Source organism: Triturus cristatus, chromosome 9, assembly GCF_964204655.1.
Source record: "Triturus cristatus chromosome 9, aTriCri1.1, whole genome shotgun sequence".
Lineage (NCBI taxonomy): Eukaryota > Metazoa > Chordata > Amphibia > Caudata > Salamandridae > Triturus > Triturus cristatus.
In genome coordinates, this window is record NC_140592.1 from 880,029,803 (window position 1) to 880,049,270 (window position 19,468).

At 46.3% G+C, this 19,468-nt stretch overlaps 1 protein-coding gene across 10 annotated transcripts in view; it reads right to left on the reverse strand.

Annotated features, from left to right (window-relative positions):
* The window catches only part of EML1 (EMAP like 1), an 889,011-nt gene that overhangs the window by 293,441 nt on the left and 576,102 nt on the right, over nucleotides 1-19,468 (reverse strand). For all 10 annotated transcript variants that reach the window (XM_085626396.1, XM_085626393.1, XM_085626400.1 and 7 more), the window contains exon 2: nucleotides 1,439-1,621. In XM_085626396.1, the coding sequence (XP_085482522.1) occupies nucleotides 1,439-1,621 (183 nt within the window). The remainder of the gene's footprint in view (nucleotides 1-1,438; nucleotides 1,622-19,468) is intronic.

Here is a 19,468-nt window from a genome sequence, read left to right on the forward strand (position 1 = left end):
TCCAAATGTTATCAAGGAATCGTAACATAAAATTACATGCTATAATTCCTTGTTTTGATCACCATAGCTAAACAATGGATAGGGACTATTCCTTCATATTGAACATCCCCGAATGAGTACAGGACGAACATTTAATACTTCATTTTCTGGAGAAAGAACCATCATCAAACTGTCCCACTTCAACTGCAAATTTACTTCAAGATTTTTTATTTTACTGGATATCCATCTCTCCAAGCAGTAGCTCATAACAGACTATGGAAAGTACCCAAAACCCTTTATTTGGGGGTCCAGTGAGAGGTTGGGAGTCAATGGTGATGTCTTTTATTTCTCAAAGTTAAATGCTATGCCGGATTGTAATCTTGGCTGAAACTCGTCCTAATAGAGATAATTATTCACTCAACCAGGTACACTCCAAATATATGCTGGAATCGGTTTCCAAATCTCAGGTGACATTTGTCAAATATGTAGCCAGTGTGCTCATGACACCCTTCTTTGCTAATCATTCAGCCATGGCAAGTGTAGTTGCCCTGTTCACCTCCATCCAACAAATTAGAAAATACATTTGAAAGAATGAATGAATGAGTGAGTGAGTGTGAAGTTTTGATGTAGCACACAGCTACTCCAGGAGTGTCCCTGCGCTTCTAGTATGGGAGTGTGGCAAACCTAGACTTTGTCGCTCACTGCTGACAATTCAGACTTTTGATAATAGGACAGGGTAAGATTGTTAGTGAATCTGCAATGTGTTTGCATCACAGCTCAATTGTAAAGAACATGCATTATTTTATCGAAGACATTAGTTCTCACTTTTTTTCATCCATCAGACTGAAAGTGTCTCATACAGACAACCTTCGAAATGCCCCCTTTCTAGATTTCAGATATTAATTGTATGGTCTATTCAGGACTTGTCGTGAAAATGTAATCGTTACGTACTTGAACGGGTTCACTTTCGTTATGACTGGGGTATAGAAATCACGGTCTGGGCCGCTAGATGAAGACAAATGATAGGGGTTGGAAAAAAATCAATTGTTTAACCTATTATGTTCTGTAATGATCAATTATACCCAGCAGAGATGCAGACAGGCTCTACAAATGCACTCACATGTGACCTTCTAAAAGCATACATTGTCCTCGCTGCTGGAGCCCAGGAAACATCCTTCCAATATTTCACCACCCCCATCCAGCGTGAACAAGAGCGGAAATACCATGTCTTACAACTGTCCACTCTTGAAACTTTCAGGGATTAATACTGCTCCCTCCTATCATCTCCTGGGGCCTTCCAAACTCCCTGCATCCGAACATAGTTTGCACAGTATCTAACAACCACAATTCACCATAACCATGGACAAAGCCAGCCTAAGGATGTTACGAGGACAACAACTGATGCTATCACCCTAGAAGATCTCAGCTCTGATGTTTCCACTTCTTTAACTCAGCCTACCTTTGGTAGGTCCCTTCCTGTTCTGTACTGCATGCTGTTCCTCCGAAACATTCAGGCGTCGAACCACATCCGCGAGGGCAGACTTCAGCAGCTGGATCTCGTCCTCTTGCATCTGGACGCGCTGCTCCAAAGACGCAATACGGTCGGTAACCTCCATGCCGCTGGTGGCAGAAGCGCTATCATCTAGAAAAGATGCAGGGGAAGTTAGGTCATTTCTAAGATAATACATATGCGACGCTTCACAATGCAATGCGAGTCATCAAAATTAACTATTCTATAATAATAATAATAATAATAATAATCCACATTTGTAAAGCGAAAACAATCACCCGTAAGGGTCTCTAGGCACTGGGGGCCGTCGGGAAGATTAAGCAAGCTATTGCCCAGAGTCACATGGTGCTGGGCTAATCTGCCGCTGGCGCCGGGGATCTAACCGTGATCCCCAGATTCAGGAGTCAGTCGCCCTGGCCACACTGTGTGGTCATATAAGCACTAGAACCACCATACGCACAAGCATGATCTAGGTCTTCAGATGCATTCTGCAACAAATAATGTATTGCCAATTTTAAAATCCTGTTAAAAATATCCAGGCGGTTGTGTTTAAGGAAAATTCCCAAAAGGTCTTAAATTAACAGCCACAAGTGGAAAAACAGCCACCAGATGGTTGGCACAGGAACGCTTGAAAGCTGGAGGGATTTGATAGGATCCCCCACTTCTCCAAAACAACAAACCTTGTAGCAGCACTGGCAAGCGGGAAGGCCTGCGACACAAACTCAAATGCGGATAGACCGACAAATAGGTAAATATGACTGAAACATGGTACATGGAAAGTAATGATCTTGACACCTGCAGGTCATGCAAAGATGCCAGCCCCAAGCGCTTAACTCACTGAGCAAACTTGCTGTATAGCTAAAGTAATTTATTAGATGGAATTTAAGAGACAACTCATTAAACCACGTAATTAGTATCCTCCCTTTCGTGCTTAAAATTTCAATGAAAATGGTGTGAAAAGCTTACGAATCTGAGGCATGGGAATGTTTAAAACAGGCCGTCATAACAGTTGATGCCCTGGGATGGAGGGTCTGAACTTAACCGACATGCAAGGCCACAAAACCTCACACTGTTATTGTGCTCTTCAATCCCGAATTCCATGCTTACATAGTTGAAATAAAAACACTGTATCGTCGTGTCTAGATCTGTAAAATTCAACCACGACGAGCTGCCATCAGTACAACAAAGAAGCGCCATTCTCAGTGTCCTGCGCATGCGCATTACACATCTTGGGCAGAACACTTCGAGCCAGCGTAAACTCGGTGTGTGTAAATCGCTGTGAACAAAGCAAGAAAGGGATTGTTATTCCAAAGGATCATTAACGAACCTGCTCATTTAATACTCTACTGCAAAATGTCTTCTCGCGTATTCCAAATATAAGGCGTGCATCATTCAATCAATCCATCCTAGCAACATTACAGAAGTCACAATCTGTGCTGTTGTTTTTAGGAGACGTGCATAAATTCACCGTGTCAGTCACCGGGAAACAGAGGATTAATTATTCTGTTTTTCAATGAATAGATATGCAGGAGTCGACTTCCGCCTAATTTGATGTTTTTACATACACATAGCGTCTATTCTCTCCCTTTCACCAGACCTACTAACTCCCCAGAGCTTTAATTTTTATTAGCACAAAGTCTTCCTTCTCACAGTATGCAGAAGATGGCATTTCGTCCTTGAAACAGACAAACACACTTGTCCTCTAAAACATGCATTGGTAAAGCCAATAATAGGTCCAGCGTTGCCCACCAGCCTTTTGGCTTTGTCAGTCCTTGTTTTGTTACGTTTTTTTTGCTGGGCTAATATGGTAGGACCACAGAATCTATTGAAAGCACACCTTGCCATAGTAGTCCCTGGCACTGAAGGGAACTACACAGTAAGCAGACGTGCTTCTTGTGAAAGGGAAGAATGCAGTCACTCACACTAACCTTAGCCAATGGGAGAAGTGGGCGGACCCACAGCCTGATGCTGCAGTGGGTGGAAGGAAAATGCGAATGCCACAATAAAAGAGCAACGAATGAAGACACATACCTGAAAGTCCATAAGAGTGGGTATGTAATACATATCATTTGATTAAAATCAAAAGGTCTTGGCTAATGCTGCATCTAAAAAAAAATGTTTAAAAAAGGTTTCAGAGTTCCCATCTAATGACTCCCGTTCTTCTGGTAATACAAGATCATTTTAATTTCACCTTCAACCATATCACTCAATCAAAGCTTGTTTCGGCTGGCATGTAACCATACAGGCACAGAATGACCAATTATACAACCATATAATGATCTTCTCGTGCAACAGAACAGTTTTTTAAAAATATTTATTTTTATTCTATATCGACATGGAGAGAATCCTGCTTTTGAAGGATTTACATATGGACGGTGCTTGGCAAAATGCAGCATTTAATTTTTGACTGCAAGGAATATTCAGCTTGAGTGTCTCTTAGCCTCTCTCCCCCCCAAGCGCATCCCCCGAAGCCTGCTGCCGCACGCCAAAGTAGGCCAGCCACACCATTGTTACTCAATTGTGCGCCAGGAGTGTCTGGCTAAGCCACTCGCAGGCAACCAGATAAAGTTCAAAATCGTAGTTTGCACTCAACAGTGGCACAAGGGGCTGTGGGTGACCCTCCCTTGGCAGTAGAGCCGTTGAGGCCTGCATTAAGAAGTTACAGGCAGAGGCATAGCAATCAGTGGCACAGAAGGTGCAGTGGCACCGGAGCCCAAAAGTTTGAGCTCGGACTTTTGCTTTAAATTACTACATCCCCTAGCAGTCAGGTGGCCTATTTTCCTTGCCTGGCCTAAAATCAATGGCACACTTCCTACACCACTGGGTAGACACAAGGCTGGGCTGGCATGAAGGAAAACCAATAGGCTAAAGGGATTTGGGCAGCCTCCAGGAGTTAATGATTCACAGCCCAGTCAGCCCTGAAAAGTAGCCCAGGGGCATTGCCTCACAAGTTGCTTACATGCAGGTAAATGATTTCCTGATGCAGAGAAACAATACTCAGACGGTACTCTGCCATACCTTGATACACTGTATTATTTCATCAGTTGCCTTCAGAACCACTTGTAAATCGGAGGCTTTTAGCTAATTTCTGGGAACATAATGTGGGATACAATGAATGGATTGGCCACTTTTTTTTTTTTTTTAAGTGTCCGAGGCATTTGGAAGGTCATCCCCATGCACCTAAAGATCAGGCAGGCTGGCTGGTATATGGGGCTGTCAATTACATATTATAAAGGGCTTCTTTGAACTCCCTGCCCTGCGTCCTCTCACACTGTGGCTGCAGAAGGCTGTCTCGCGCTCATTTGGATCAGGGAGACGCATGCGCTAATGTCCAGCTGGCTGTGCGTGCACGGGTCACTGAAAGGCTGCGCGTGGGCAGAAACAGTCAAAGCCATTAAACGAGGCTGACACGTGCAGTGCTTGGAGTCAAACGAGAGGCAGATGCTGACACATAGGTGTCCAAGATGAAAGGCTGCAAATCCAGGCGGTGGAAAGAGGAATAAAAAGAAGACAGGATCTTACCACATTTTGTGACGGGCGCAGGATATGGTGAATGTCTCGGCTCCCTAAACAAAACATATACCAAGCGGAACAGAGCTCAGGCACCTGTGCAGGGTTAAAGCATGTCAACGGTCACGAGGAGACTCAGGCGCGCAACACCCATTGGACTCACGGGGCTTCAGCCCCCCCCCGTCGTGTGTGGCAGCCCGGGATGAGACACCTTCCCGGACAAAAAAGAAGCCGCACCCGAGCACTTCACAGGTCTTTAAAAGACCATTTGCATGTTAATGAGGCCTCGCTGTTGTTTCAGTCCTTCTAAGAGCCCCTGCAGCTCCACTCTGCCTATTGCTTAAAGTTCAGCCCCCCCCGAAATTTTTGCTCAGCCCCCCCCGAAATTTTTGCTCAGCCCCCCCCGAAATTTGGCTCTAGTTGCGCCTCTGCGAGGAGTTCCATTAAAATGGACACAGGTGGCCCCATAGAAGCGAATAAGAAGGTATTCCAGAAGAAAACTAGAGTGCAAAAAGTGGAATAAATAAACAAAAAGCATATTTGATAATTTCTTTTACTACCCCCTCACATTTGCCACTCTTTGAGCACTGCACTTTGTTCATGTTTGAATTGGATCTGGGTGGAGTTCGGCTACACAGAACTCTGTGAAGTGACCAAGAAACCTCGACAGAGCGCGTTCGTTCGCTCCGTTCACGAGGATTTTTTTTAGCACTGGAAAATCGGTGCGAACAGCACCATGCGCAGCGCAAGAAAACGCTGCTTCTTTCTGCCGCTCGAGTAGATGTTCTACTTGAGCAGCAGCTTCCTCAACGCGAACGGATGGTTTCTCAACGCGAGAGGTTGTGACCATCTGCGACCGCCTGCGTTGAGAAATCGCTCTGGGAGATGGTCTAGCATGGGATTTTCCTCACTCGCACTTGCCAAAACTCTGATATACTTTGGAAAGTTGAGTTTTTAAGAATTTCACATGCTCCGCGGAGTGCCGAGACCTCAGCGAACGGAGTGGAGTTCACCGCCCAGCCCTAGTTTGAATCACCTTGATTTTGTTTTTAACACATACATTTCTTGCTGTTCAATGAAGATAAGTTAATGTTATAAGGCACATTCAAGACCTTGATTTCTTCTAAATATATTATGCTAATGTCATTAATTAGTAGAGTGAATAAAATATTTCCCTTTGCAGTCTAGGAAGGCAACAAAGGGCTAGTGCTGGTATCTGCTTACTAATCAAATTAATCAGTAAATAAATCTGTAGTAACTACTGTTCTCTTTGTTCGTCTTGACCTACACACAGCTTAGTTTGCTGTAAAAAACAATTGTCTACAATACAATGTACACAGCGTGGGTTAACCCCTTTTTCATGATTGGATGGCTTTCTTGTACATCAGAGTTTGTTTCCTTATTCCATGGCTTTCCACTCTATTACTATGTTTTTCCCACCCCTGGAGCAAAGCTTCTTTACCACCATTTTGAGCAGCTGACTTGTAATTTTCCACAGTTGACACGAGGGGAATACTTTTTACGTTGCTTGCTGCACTCAATGGGAAAGCCCCACTTTTCTTGCTCACTTCCCCATACCTGCTTTCTTTTATTTTTGGAATGGGCCAGCACCTACACATTGCTCCTGGCCACTCTCTTTTGACCTCCTGCTTTCCTGCTCTCCGTGCACCATTATCGCCCTTAGCCTCCCACTCCTTGCTTTTCAGGTCTCGCCTGACACAGCGCATGTGCTGGTCTGGCGAGACTTATTGAGAGGGCTCCAAAAAGTGATACCAGGCCAGCCTAGAGCTACAGAGCATGTGCGCGGGGCGCGCGCGCCGCGCTTGACCGCGATTACTTTGACTTTCGCTTTGAGGTTTGATCGCGATCACTTTCGCGGCCGCACGGCCGCTTGGCATAGCCAATAGGTCTTGCTTTTGGGACCTTATAAATATTTAGTTATGCAACTGTTGCATGGCTAAACTCTTATAAGGTCCCAAAGGCGAGACCTATTGGCTATGCCAATGCTTGTTGTAATTGCTTTCTTGTTTTTAAGTATTTTTCTGCTACAATGCCATATGATTTTGCCCCCCAATGCTGTCACTTCTGTCTCCCTGCCATCTCTTCCCCCTGACAACATCTCCCATGTCCCTCCCCAACTACTTCCTGCTTTTTTATTGTCTTTTGTTATTTTTCTGCGAGGGCCCGGTAGCGGACCTCTGCTTCTAGGCTGAAAACTTCCACCTTCTATGCAGCTATTTGTTCATACTTTATTTAGTTATTTTTTAATTTATTGTTCCACAATGGATGTCCATCATCCTGGCTAAATTAAAAAAGAGTAAATAAAAAATAAATCACAAGATCTCTGCTCTGAATGTGCACGCACAATGGCCGTCTTGTAATTATTTTTCGAAAAGCATTGAAAAACCATTCAAATATGGCTGCTACATATGTGTGCACACAATAGCTATCTTTTGCCTTTAAACAGAAAAATAATAATTCCAAGATGGCTGCTGTGCCTGCACACCTTATGACTTAGTTCTTTTTAATTTACTACTTCAAGATGGAAGGCAGCCAACTATGTACTGTAAAAATAAACAGGCATGGACATAGTCCACAGATTTCACAGGCAAGATCTATTGGCTGGGCTAATGCAAGTAAATGCATGTTCCCAGGTTCTAAGGAATAAAGGGTTGTTCATATATTACTTTCTGTTCTATCATTCAGAGGTGAAAAGTGGGGAGGGTAACTTATTTCACCACTTTAGGTGTGGAGACATGAACCCACTGCATATCACCTAAGGTCACTCTACTTTCAGAAGCCCACATATAATACACCTCACATGTTGTGCATGCAAACTGGTAAGGGCTGTAGAATAATGAGGTAAGGCCCAAATATTGATGTAAAAATGGCAATACTACTTGGCATATACATCCTTGGAGAGAAGACTAACCCACCTAACCGTGTTAAGAATCAATGGATTGAGACACTGCGGCATACCTACACAAATTCCCACTTGATATTATCAAATTGCCTGTTATCTCCACCAATTGTGAACACCAGTAAAAAGCGATCTACATTTCCATAAAGCAACTTAAACATTAGGATTTGTCGCTTAAGCATTCCCTTTATCACCACTGATTATGTGCATGGCAGTCAACATCTCCAACTTCATTCCACTGGGCAATTGTCATTTGTCCCGCGGGTGTACAGAAATCATATGTTATGAGGCGTGCTGAGAGAAGACATTTACCTGGTTATCATTGCATTGACAATAAAGCATTCAATGGTGCTCATAAATCGTGACATTTGGAACACTGGAGCTTAACTGCAGTTCAAAATAATTTTAAGAACCATACACCTCTTTATTTTTTAATTATCATACGCGTCAATCAGCTTTGGAAATCATTTTTTTTGTTTAACTATTAATCAGGAGGACTAGGCCGGTTGTAGTCCACATAATGTCCAAAGCTGGACGCAGTACAGCTCTTTGTTTGCCCGAGGTGATGCAATTGGGGAGAGGATGTAGCCTTGCGGCTACAGTGGTCCACCTCAAAGCGGGAGAACCAGGTTCGAGTCTCAACAACGACGCTCAACATCCTGTGATTCTGGGTAAATCATTAATCTCCCCGTGCCTAACAAAAATGAATGTAACAAAACTGCTGCTCATATAAAGCGCTCTGATACCCAATGTCTCAAGGTCTAGATCGCGCTATATAAAACTCAAAAAAACAAAATGCCTCCAGGAAGCCACTATGCTATCACACTACTATTTCACGTTTTAAGAGCAGGTATCTACCTAAAGGGTCACAGTTCTGGAGGCAAAAGCCAGAGGCTTAATACACCTCCAGAGTTAGTAAGGGCTTTATCTTCTGAACCAGGATCCAGGTGGAAATAACTCCAGAGGACCAGCACCAAACAGCACTGAAGTATCAGGGCTGAGAAGAACCAGAGAGCAGGAGCCGATACTGGACGGGAAAATATTAGTGATAAAGACAATGGCTAAAGAGGTCATGAACCTGCCGAAAAACTACATCTGCATTGTGATGTAGCTTCACAGGAGAAAATCAGCCTTTTATAGAGGAACACTGGAACTGGAGGTAGAAAACAGTTGCACGACATGCCTCCAAGCTAGACTGGGAAAACACAGAAGAATTTGGGAACTGCCATCTTGGAGTGGGCTAGAGAGGAAATGAAAATCTGGATCTGGATTTAAGGGCTGCATTTCAAAGGTGTCTGCTGTCTTCTGAAAATAAATAGTCCTTCTACCATTTTTATAAAGAGAAAATCAGGACATTGTGGGCGAGACCCTACCACCATCCTGCCACCCAGAAGCAATGCTGCAGCGAGATGCGGCACTCGCAGAGGAGGACTTCCTTCAGCACACTGAGATGGACAGAAAAGACGGGAAGGAGGCACCCAAGCAAGTAGCATGTAGTGTAGCCAAGCAGCACACTCCTTACTACATCTGCCAACATTTACCACACACACCGTGGGTCTCCAAAGGTGTGACCCCCCCTCCGCGAGACCACTGGAGCCAGTTGACTCCACCCACAGGCAGCTGTGACATCACATAATCCTTGCCACAGTATAGCGTAACGCTTATAGGAAGAACTGTCCTAATCATGTCCCTTGCCTTTCCATTTTCTGAATGAGACCTTGGTTATAGGAGTCTAAATCCAGCAGAAATCAGAGATAAGACTTAATAAACCCATAGTACTCTAAGGCGTACACAACTTTTTAACTGTAAACAGCATTATCCTACAACCACTGGGCAATAATTCACCGAGACCCTCCAGATCAGCGAGACTGACCCCTCCTCGAATATTCAATCTCATGTTTGTCCACCACACATGCTCAGACATGGGCCTAAGATTAGGAATCTACTGATGTTTACACATGCTTGGGGCCACAGGTCAAAGCTAGCTGGGCACATGCTGGGTACATTTGCCTCTTTCTCTCCATAACTTCCCCTATGATTACCATTATTTTTTATGAGTTAAATGACTGGTATGCTGGTCTTCCAAAACATGTCACATTTACTTAACTAACCCAAGAAGCACAGCATTGTGTAAGGGGTCCCTTTAATTGTCAACATCAAGTTTGTTCCCAGTGGAAGAAAGCAGCCTCTGCAGTTTGGGGCACTACCAGCCCTCAAGGAGCTACATCTCTCCCAAACCTTTCCAGATCTGAGAGCCACAAAACCCAAATGAAATTTTAGTGCACGCCACAAATGTTGCACAGGAACCGCAACATTTTTGTGTGACATATAATTAATTGATATGACCGCACTAGGCGATCTCCTTAGAATAATTTGACCCCACTGTAATTCAAACCTACAAGGAGTGATACATTTGAGCATAGGGACATAAATGTGTTCTTAATGTTATTAAATTGCCTACAATTTCCGTCGATTGTGAACACCAATAAAAAGTGAGGTAAGTTTCCATAATGCAAGATAAACTTTAGGATTTGTAACTTAAACATTCGATTTATCGCCGCGGTCTTTGTATGTACGTTGTAGTCAACAGCTGCAAATAGCTCGTTTTTGCAATTTAATTACATAGCACGATATGTGTAAAGTCACTGCATTTTCTACAACACATAGCCAGCAACCAATCACTAATGATTGCAGATATTCCAAGAACCTATATTTAGAAATGTGATTATCAGAGGTTTGGCCAGCTGAGCGATTTCTGGTCCTATTTTAACCTAGTGTAGCAGCGATCAAAGTTCGAGGCGGCAATGACAATGTCACGTGACTAGAAATGCAAGTAAAGCGTCGAGATGGCAAGTAGGAAATCAATTCACAAGCAGATTCTCGGCAGCACAACGCGTGCGGGCGGGCAACTTGTTGTTTTAAGCAAACATTTAATTTTAAGCTTCCTCGCGCTTGAAACCAGTCAAATGCAAGTTAATGGGGAAATTTGTTTATTACTGCATGTATCTAAAGTAGCTGTTTTTAGAAATAACTGGTGTGATTCAAGAAAACAACAAAATAAATCCACAGGTACTATTTAAGAACAAAAACTCTAGCCATCATGGCCAAAAAAGATGGCTGACGGGCCGTGTCCTATGGGAGCTCGGTCTTCCCAGCTGCTTAATCCTGCCTCTAATCACTGACAGTGGCATCCAGTCGCAGCATTGCCCCCGCATCTGCTGGGATTGCCGTGGAGGGGTTTCCGCCTCTAAATGATAGCACCTGCTATGCTGGGGACCTGGTGCGCCTGTGGGTCTGCCGGACAGATCTGCTCGGGGCCTTGCGGTACTCCGGTGCGCTGCTCTGCTGTGGCCTGTCAAAGGACGCCTGTGGCAGTCGCTGGTATTCCCGGTAGCACAGGCCCTGCTCCTGGAGGACGGAGTTGAGGCTGTTGTTACATTTTCCCCCGGGGAGCCTTGGAGCTCGGGCGCTGGCCTTTGCAGAGGGCAGGACGGTCTTTCTAGCGGCAGCTCCTCTCTTGAGCGCTGCATTGACCCGCACGGTCTCCTCCCCATGGCTGACTGGAACTGGGGAAGTTACTGAATACATCACGGAGAAACTCGATCAGGGTGGCAGGGCATCCCTTGTGCTACTCGACCTCTCTGCGGCTTTTGATTCTGTTCCGCATGAGAGACTTCTCTCCAGGTTGCGAAACCTGGGAGTGGGCGGGTCTGGACTGGCCTGGCTGACTTCTTTTTTGAAAAATAGATCACAGGAAATCTGGACACCCCCTTTTTTCATCTCCCATGCCAAATTCGAATTTGGGAATACCGCAGGGGTCCATTCTTAGCCCCACCCTCTTCAATATATATACATATATTTTTCACCTTTAGCACCCTTGGTAGAGGAAGATGGAGTTAATATCATCTCCTACACCGATGATATACAACTGATCTTCACGTGTGAAAAAGGTGCATATTTTGTAGGAGATTGCATCAGATCCTGCCTCTCTAAGGTTTTTAACTGGCTAAAAATAAATCAGTTAATAAGTAATCCGGACAAATCTGAGCTTGTTTTGTTTGGACAACCGACAATGAGTAACTGGAGAACCTAGTGGCCAATGGGGCTGCTCCCCCCCAGTTTGCCCAACAAAGGGTTAAAAACATGGGCATTGCCATAGACATCGCCCTTTCCATGGGCCCACAGATCCAAACTTTGATTGGCTCCTGTTTTGTCATACTTCGCATGCTAAAAAAATGTCTTCCTGTGTTGCCATTGGACACGAGGAAGACGGTGGTCCAGGCTTTAGTGACTTCAAGACTGGACTACACCAATAGTCTTTACCTTGGCCTACCGGACTATCTCACTCAGCGTCTACAAGTGGTGCAGAACGCAGCGGCATGAGCGATTCTAGAGCTAGAGCGCTCCTAAAGCATTCCATGGTCTTGGCGCTGAGTACCTAAAGAAGCACGCTATTCGTTATATTCCAACGAGATCCTTGAGATCCTCTACCACTGACCTTGCACACATCCCCTAAAATACGCTTAGCATGCATAAGGGGGAAGATCCTTTGGGTATCTGAGCAAAAACATGGAACAGCCTTCCTGCCTTTTTGAGAGCCTCAGCTGACCTAGCAACGTTCAGAAAACATCTAAAAACCTGGCTTTTCAAGAATTAGTCCCAGCTCTGTACCCTGCCACTATGTCCACACTAGCATGTTTTTTCCGTCTTAGCGCCAGGACACTCTAGCTGGAGTAGCTGTTTTGCGCAAAATTCCTTTTCATTCATTCATTCAGGGTTGGCCGGAGGGAGTGGAGGATGGGGGCCAGTATTAAGGACCACCTGAGTGGCTCCTGGCCTTTTGCAGCCTGCTGCTCGGCCTTCTGGTGCCTTGTGGGGTCACTGACACTGCGAGGCCCAGGAGAGGCCTGAACACTACAGCGAGGGCAGCAGAGGACGCGGTTAGTCCTCGGATTGCCGACCTGCCTTGGCATGCTGGTGGATCTCCGCGGCGGTGTTAGGGAGAGCAGATCGGTGCCCGCTGTGGCTTAGCGCGTCGGCCCCATCGACACCATGTTGCTCCTCTCTTGACAGTGAGACTTTTGTCGGATCTCCAGGGACAGATTGCATAGACTGAGGCGGTGGCATTCTTTGGAGGAGTGGAACTATTGGCCAACACCCACGCCCAGTAGGTCTTCCCTCATGGTGACAGCAGCGAGTGTACCCTGGGGGCGTTCAGGCCTTGGGCCCGGCCTTGGCTCTTCCCAGAATGTGAAGGAGCCTTGGATGATTGCTTATCTGTGGATCCTTGAGGGCCAAAAAACACCTAGCGGCATCTGCCGGGTGGGGGAAGCTGCAGAGCATCGAACTAGCCCCCCTCTTATTCTGTAGACTTGGTTCTTCCCTATGGTGACAGGGGCCAGTTATCTTCCTGGAGCTGCAGCTGGGGCCTGGCGCTTGGATTGTTGCTACCACTTGGGGTCTCCCCCAGTTTTTCTTCTACTGTTCACCATGGTGTCCGTCATATCACCCACCTTAGCCCTCGACTGGTCCCAGTGCACCAGCTGGCCTCGACGTGGACTCATTAGGCGCAATCACCCTGCATCATACCCCTGCCTGCCCAGAGCCGGTGCTTCAACTTTCCGGTGCATTCCTGCTAGAGGCCTACCTGGGCAGTAATTTGCCATCGACCATGTTGGGGGGCTTCCTGGTATAGCTTTCTCTTCCTCTGCCACATCATGGGGAAAGACAGACCTCAGAGGCACCAACAGGGTAATACCATCACGCAGAGTACTACCCCACATCAGCCTAATCAGACTTCCTCAGCAGGTGCACTTGCTGACCCTGGAGCGTTCTCTGGAGCAACAAGAGGATACTTCCCACGCGGCCCTTATGGAAGCGACACATGACTCTAGAGCAGCACTTGGGAGACAAATAGAGGAGTCTCCATTGAGGTGAACTTGCTCTGCACCGATATAGTGGAGAATGCGAAAACCCATACAACATCACTGCAAGCAGAGGTGCGTCAGCTTATACAACAGACCTTCCAACTGCCAATTGTCTCCAACACCTTGAAAAACCAAATGGAGGACGCTGAGGGACGATCACAGCAGAATAACGTGCGCCTGCTGGGCTTTCCTGAAAAGGCAGACGACCAGCCCGTGGAGAGGTTCTTGGAAAACTGGGTGAGGCACACTCTGTGCTGAAAAGATTTGTCCAACTTCTTTGTAATTGAAAGGGTGCACAGGGCGCTGGCACCCTGCACCTCTGCCGGGTGTAGCGCTGCGGGCCCACACTGCCGAAATCCTGAATTACAAGGCTAGAGACTTGATGCTTAGAGCTGCCAGAGAACACATTGAGGGCTGGTCATCAGTTACCACTGCTGCTTGGGTTCCAGATGAGCGGGAGTGTTTGCCCCTTCCGTTGCAACATGATTAATAGTGAGGTAATGATCATTACTACTTTTACTGAATGATGAGCTACTGCAGCTTAGCCGCTCACTCCCACGGTGCTGGGCATCTTGTAGGGGGCATGTGGCGCAACTGGGTGAATGTGCTGAGCTTATGTTTTTTTCCAATATGCTATGCATAGAGCTTTGTGCATCCTACATCAGTGGGGAGATTTTCGAAACTGGAGTTGACACTCATAAGTGTCCAGGGAGGGTGGGTTGGTTGCAACAGTGTACGTCCTAACACATCAAATCTTTTGGACTCAGATGATAATGTGGTTCTGTTATTGTTGTCCAAGATGGGAGGTGTATTTTATGAGTTTTCTTATGTTGACCTATGGGTTGTTGCCATCTTACCACGGGGAGGGAGGCCTCAATCTCCATACGCAATAATGGGCAGGTCTGGAACATGCACGCTCATCTCCTGGAATGTGTGGGGCCTGAGCACTTACAAGAAATGTTATAGGGATCTTTCCTTTTTTAAGAGACATGCAGCTGATATCGCCTGTAGACACACCTCTCTGATGTAGAGGCTTATATGTGACCAAACAATGGAGGGGATGAATCTACTATGCTAACTAATCAACATTTTCTACTGGTATCCTTATTTGGATAGCACCAGGAGCTCAGTTGGCCATTACGTACATGGAGGCAGATGTTGAGGGCCGTTGCTTACTGATACAGGGCAGATTGGATGGGGTATACATAGCCGTTGTTAATACCAATGGTCCCAAAATTGATAATGGGTACTTTTTCCTGAAACTGCAGGATGTGCTTTCGCCAGCGCTTGACTGTCATTTTCTCTGGGCTGGTGACTAACTGCATCTTGAATGGGAAGGGTTGATGGACACTCCCCCCCCCCATGCAACACTAAGCCTAGGATCACTTCCTCACTACAAGAGGTCATCCCCCAATGGGGCTATGTGACATATGGAGAGATATCCACCCCGCTTCAAAGGAATGTACTTGCTATTCACCAAGATATAATACATACAGTAGATTGGATCGTATTTTAGAATCCGCAATGTTGAGGGGGGGGTAGGGAGGTCCTTGCAGTGGGCCATCTGTCCCAATACTTATTGGATCACACCCTGGTCCTCTGTAAAATCAGATGGGGGAGCAAGTCACGGTCACCCGACCTGGAGCCTACCTCCCAAGATTCTTCATGATGTGGAGGGCAGGGAGACACTGGCAGAAGTGCTGGCAGAATTTATGACTTGGTCCTCAACGGGTCTACTGAATGGGAGGCAATGAAGGTTGTGATCCGGGGGAACTGTGTGGGTCTCTCCTGTGGGGTTAGAGACACTCGCCAGACTGAACTCACTCAGAAAGAGGAGGAATTGGCTCATTTGCAACAGCTTTCCCCGGATGACATATTAGGGTGGCCCAGGGGTAGGTGGCGGATGTGAGAGACAGATTGGACAAATACACCTTAAAATCCTACAGCCAAATTCTCCAAAGGGAGGGGGGCAGCTCTGGATGGTTATTACCTTAGATCCTACATCAGGAAACTCCACTCTCCCTCATACTTTATCTTAAACCTCCCAGGAAAATATACATGCAGGTGGAATAGTTGGTGTTTTCAAATTTAAATTGGAGCGCGTTGAGTGCAACACTCACTCTCTTGACCCAGAACGCATATCTGTATTTCTGACCACTTTAACGCTCCTCCGGCTGGGGGAAGCCACTGTCCTAGACTTCGAGGCAGATTTCACATTAGAGATACGGGCGGTGCTTCGGCAACTGCCCAGGGAAAGCGCCAGGCAGCGATGGCTACCCTGCAGAGTTTTATCAAGCTTTCTCCCCCTCGCTTACTCAACGTCTATTGGAGGTTCTTTTGAATGCCAATAACGCTGGTGTACTCCCGCAGTCCATGAGGTAGAGTTGCATTACTTTGATGCTGAATCCTGGTTCAGATGGCTCAGACCAGTCCTCCTATAGACCACCCACAATGATCAAAACAAACATGAAAGTGCTCGATTAGGCTTTGTTCCTTCGATTATGGCCAGTGATTACACAATTAATACAAGAGGATCATGTGGGTTCATCCCTGGTCATAACACTTCTATGAGCCTTCAGAGGTTAATTCATGTCTTAAATGAAGTGGATGGTTGGGAGGGGGAACTAGTCATAGTTTCCAGCGAGATTGCCATGGCCTTCAATACGGTAGACTGGCAGTACCTCCAACAGGTTCTAGATGCGATTGGATCACAATTTCGAGCTTAAGTGAGTCTCCTTTGCAGGAGTCCCACAGCTATGGTGCAGGTTGGTAAAGTATGCTGTGATAGTTGGCAGGGGAATGCGTCAGGGTTGCCCACTATAGCCACTCCTTTTTGCCATTGCTTTAGAGCCGCTGGGCATTTGGATTCGGCAGGAGATGGCACACTGGGAGATTACGGTGTGCAACGTGGTGTCGCTCTATGTTGATGACGCCCTCTGTTATCTCACAGCACCCAGACGCTCCCTGCCACTCATGTTGGGGCACCTGAATACTATCGGTGAGCTCTCTGGCCTTCGGATTAACTACAAGAAATCTTTGGTGTTTCTCTTAGAAGCGCTTCTCTCCTGAGCTCCGGAGACTTTGCTTGAATTGCCCCTCTGATGGGATACTGATGGTTTTATCAACCTGTGGTGTGGTGGTGGCACACACAAGGCAGAAACGCCTAAAGTATAATATTGGCAGGGTCTCGGAAAGCCACCGATCCTCAATTCAGTTCTTGAATACCCTCCGACTCTCCCTCATGGGGCGTGTGGCCATCTCTAAAACACCATGCTACACTTATACGACACCCTTCCTCAGAGTTCAAGCAATTGCATTCCCTACTTACTTCCTTGTTCTGGGTCGGGGGGGGGTTGCAGGGTGGGGAGGGACTTTCTATTTCGGTCACTAGAGGAGGAGGGACTGGTAGTCCTAAATTTAGAACAATATTACCTGGCCTCCCAGATACAACATGCTGCACATTGGCTCACAGAGGGTAGCAACCGGGAGAAAACGCTTTTGCTGGCCATGGCTAGTGGCTTGACCCCCCCTTAGATTCTGATGGCTGGGGGGAGGGACGTTGGCTGGATATCATATCTCATTAAACACACTGCTTCATTCTGGGACCCTCACATGAAAGTGGTTTTAAAAGGGGCCCCTTGTGCCATAGATTTTGCCTTCTGGGATTTGTCAACCTTTAGGGTGTTCGCGGACTCCATCGACGTGTCTGCCTGGTGGGAGGGTGGCTGTGAAAACCTGGGGGAACTTTACCCCAACAAGGAATTTATATCATATAAAGATGCCCACAGTAGTTTCAACTTGGAAGCGGGGGAGTTTCTAAAGCATGGTAGTCTCACTGCTGTAGTTAGAAATATGGACCGCCTTTCCTGCTGCCCTGAGCATGTTGCATTCATTTCAAGGCTTGCAGGAGCTGGCACGGGGGGTGGGGGTGGGGGGGGGGGGGTGGGAATATCACTTGGTCTCTTTATTCTATAAAGCCATGACAGCTGATAGCAAACACACTCTCCTCCCTGCACGCGTAGCCTGGGATAGTGATCTGGGGATGCATATCGAGGATACACAATGGGAGAGAACGTGTGCAATGGTGAACTCCAGTTCGTGTATTGCCAGAATCAAACCCACTCACTTTTAATTCCTACACCACATGTACCTAACCCCTGTGCTCTTGCATAAGATGGGTTTGAATAGGCCAGCCAGCTGCCCCAAATGCCAGTATCCTGCAGTCTTTTCTTGTTTTTTCTATTTGGCATGGAGCTGCCCGTCTGTGCAGGCATTTTGGGTGAGTGCGGTGGCTATGGTGAGAGCAGTGGTGCCAGTTCCCTGTCCTGCGGAGCCCATCGTTTGCCTGTTAGGTGACATCCTTTAGAAAAAAGGCCAGAAAATGGCGTTTAAGTTCTTACATTTGCTGCTGCTGCTGGCTAAGTGCTGCGTGGCAGTCACCAGGCGAGTCCCAGCATGGAGCATTGGATGAACACCATCTCTAAGTTGGTGGTGGCAGAGGAGGTGCAGCTGAAGCAGTGTAGGCATGAGAATAGATGGGAGACGACACGAGGTCTAGGAGGAGCTCCAGACGACCCACCTCAGCCGAGGAGGAGGATTCCTTCGGCTCCATCCGTACTTGATTGTCTTACAGGAAATAGAGGGGTGAAGCAGCGGCCAGAGCGGCGGACTCTGGAGCGCGAGGGCCGCGTTCGATCCCCGGCGCCAGCTCAGCATCATGTGACTCTGGGCAATAGCTCACTTAATCTCGCCAACTGACCCCAGCGCCTTGAAATCCTTACGGGGTGATATGTTTGCAGTTTACAAATACGAATTATTATTATTATTATTAACCCTGCCGTGATGGGAGTACTGGAGTTGAATGGTAGTTTTTTTTTTAAGATAGTCTTACATATTATTTCATAACAGATGAACTCTGCCGAGTAGCTGATCGCGATATAAAATTATATTAATTATTTAACAGATCTGCTTGTGCCATATACGCTTGCCCTCTCTGGGACATGGTTACTGTTGATATGTCCTTTGTTCTTGCAACTATAAAACGTAAACACTCAATAAAGAATGCTTAAAAGAAGAGCAAAACCATACAGCTACCAATTCAGTGATGCATGGGACATTTGTTTTCCACATTCCTTAAATGCCGGTCATTGTAGACATACAATATTTTCCAATGCTTTGCATTCAGAGCAGTTCAACTCTGAGCTGATGAACCGGTTTTCAACATAAAAAATATCAATGTGTCTTTTTCAAGGTGGATACGTTTGCTTCGGTGGTTCTGAAAGAATCTTCAGAGTGGGGGCGCTGCCATCAATGTTTCTTCGCTGAAGTGGTAAGTATTATTAAAAATAAAAGTGTCACACAAAGAATAAGCATAGCAAATGAGCCACGCCCATTGAGCAGGAGATTGGTAAGGGTGTGGTATGTAATCAGGGGCGTAACACAGGCCCCCGCAGCGAGGTGGGCCCCAATTTTAGTTACGCCAGTGTATGTCATCGGTGGTGCCTTTTGGAACATACGGTCACAAATCTATCTCCTGAACAGACGGCATACTTTCCATTGAAATAGCCACAAAATGTGCACGGAAATGCAGTTTTACTGACTACAGCGCACAGAGAAAAATGT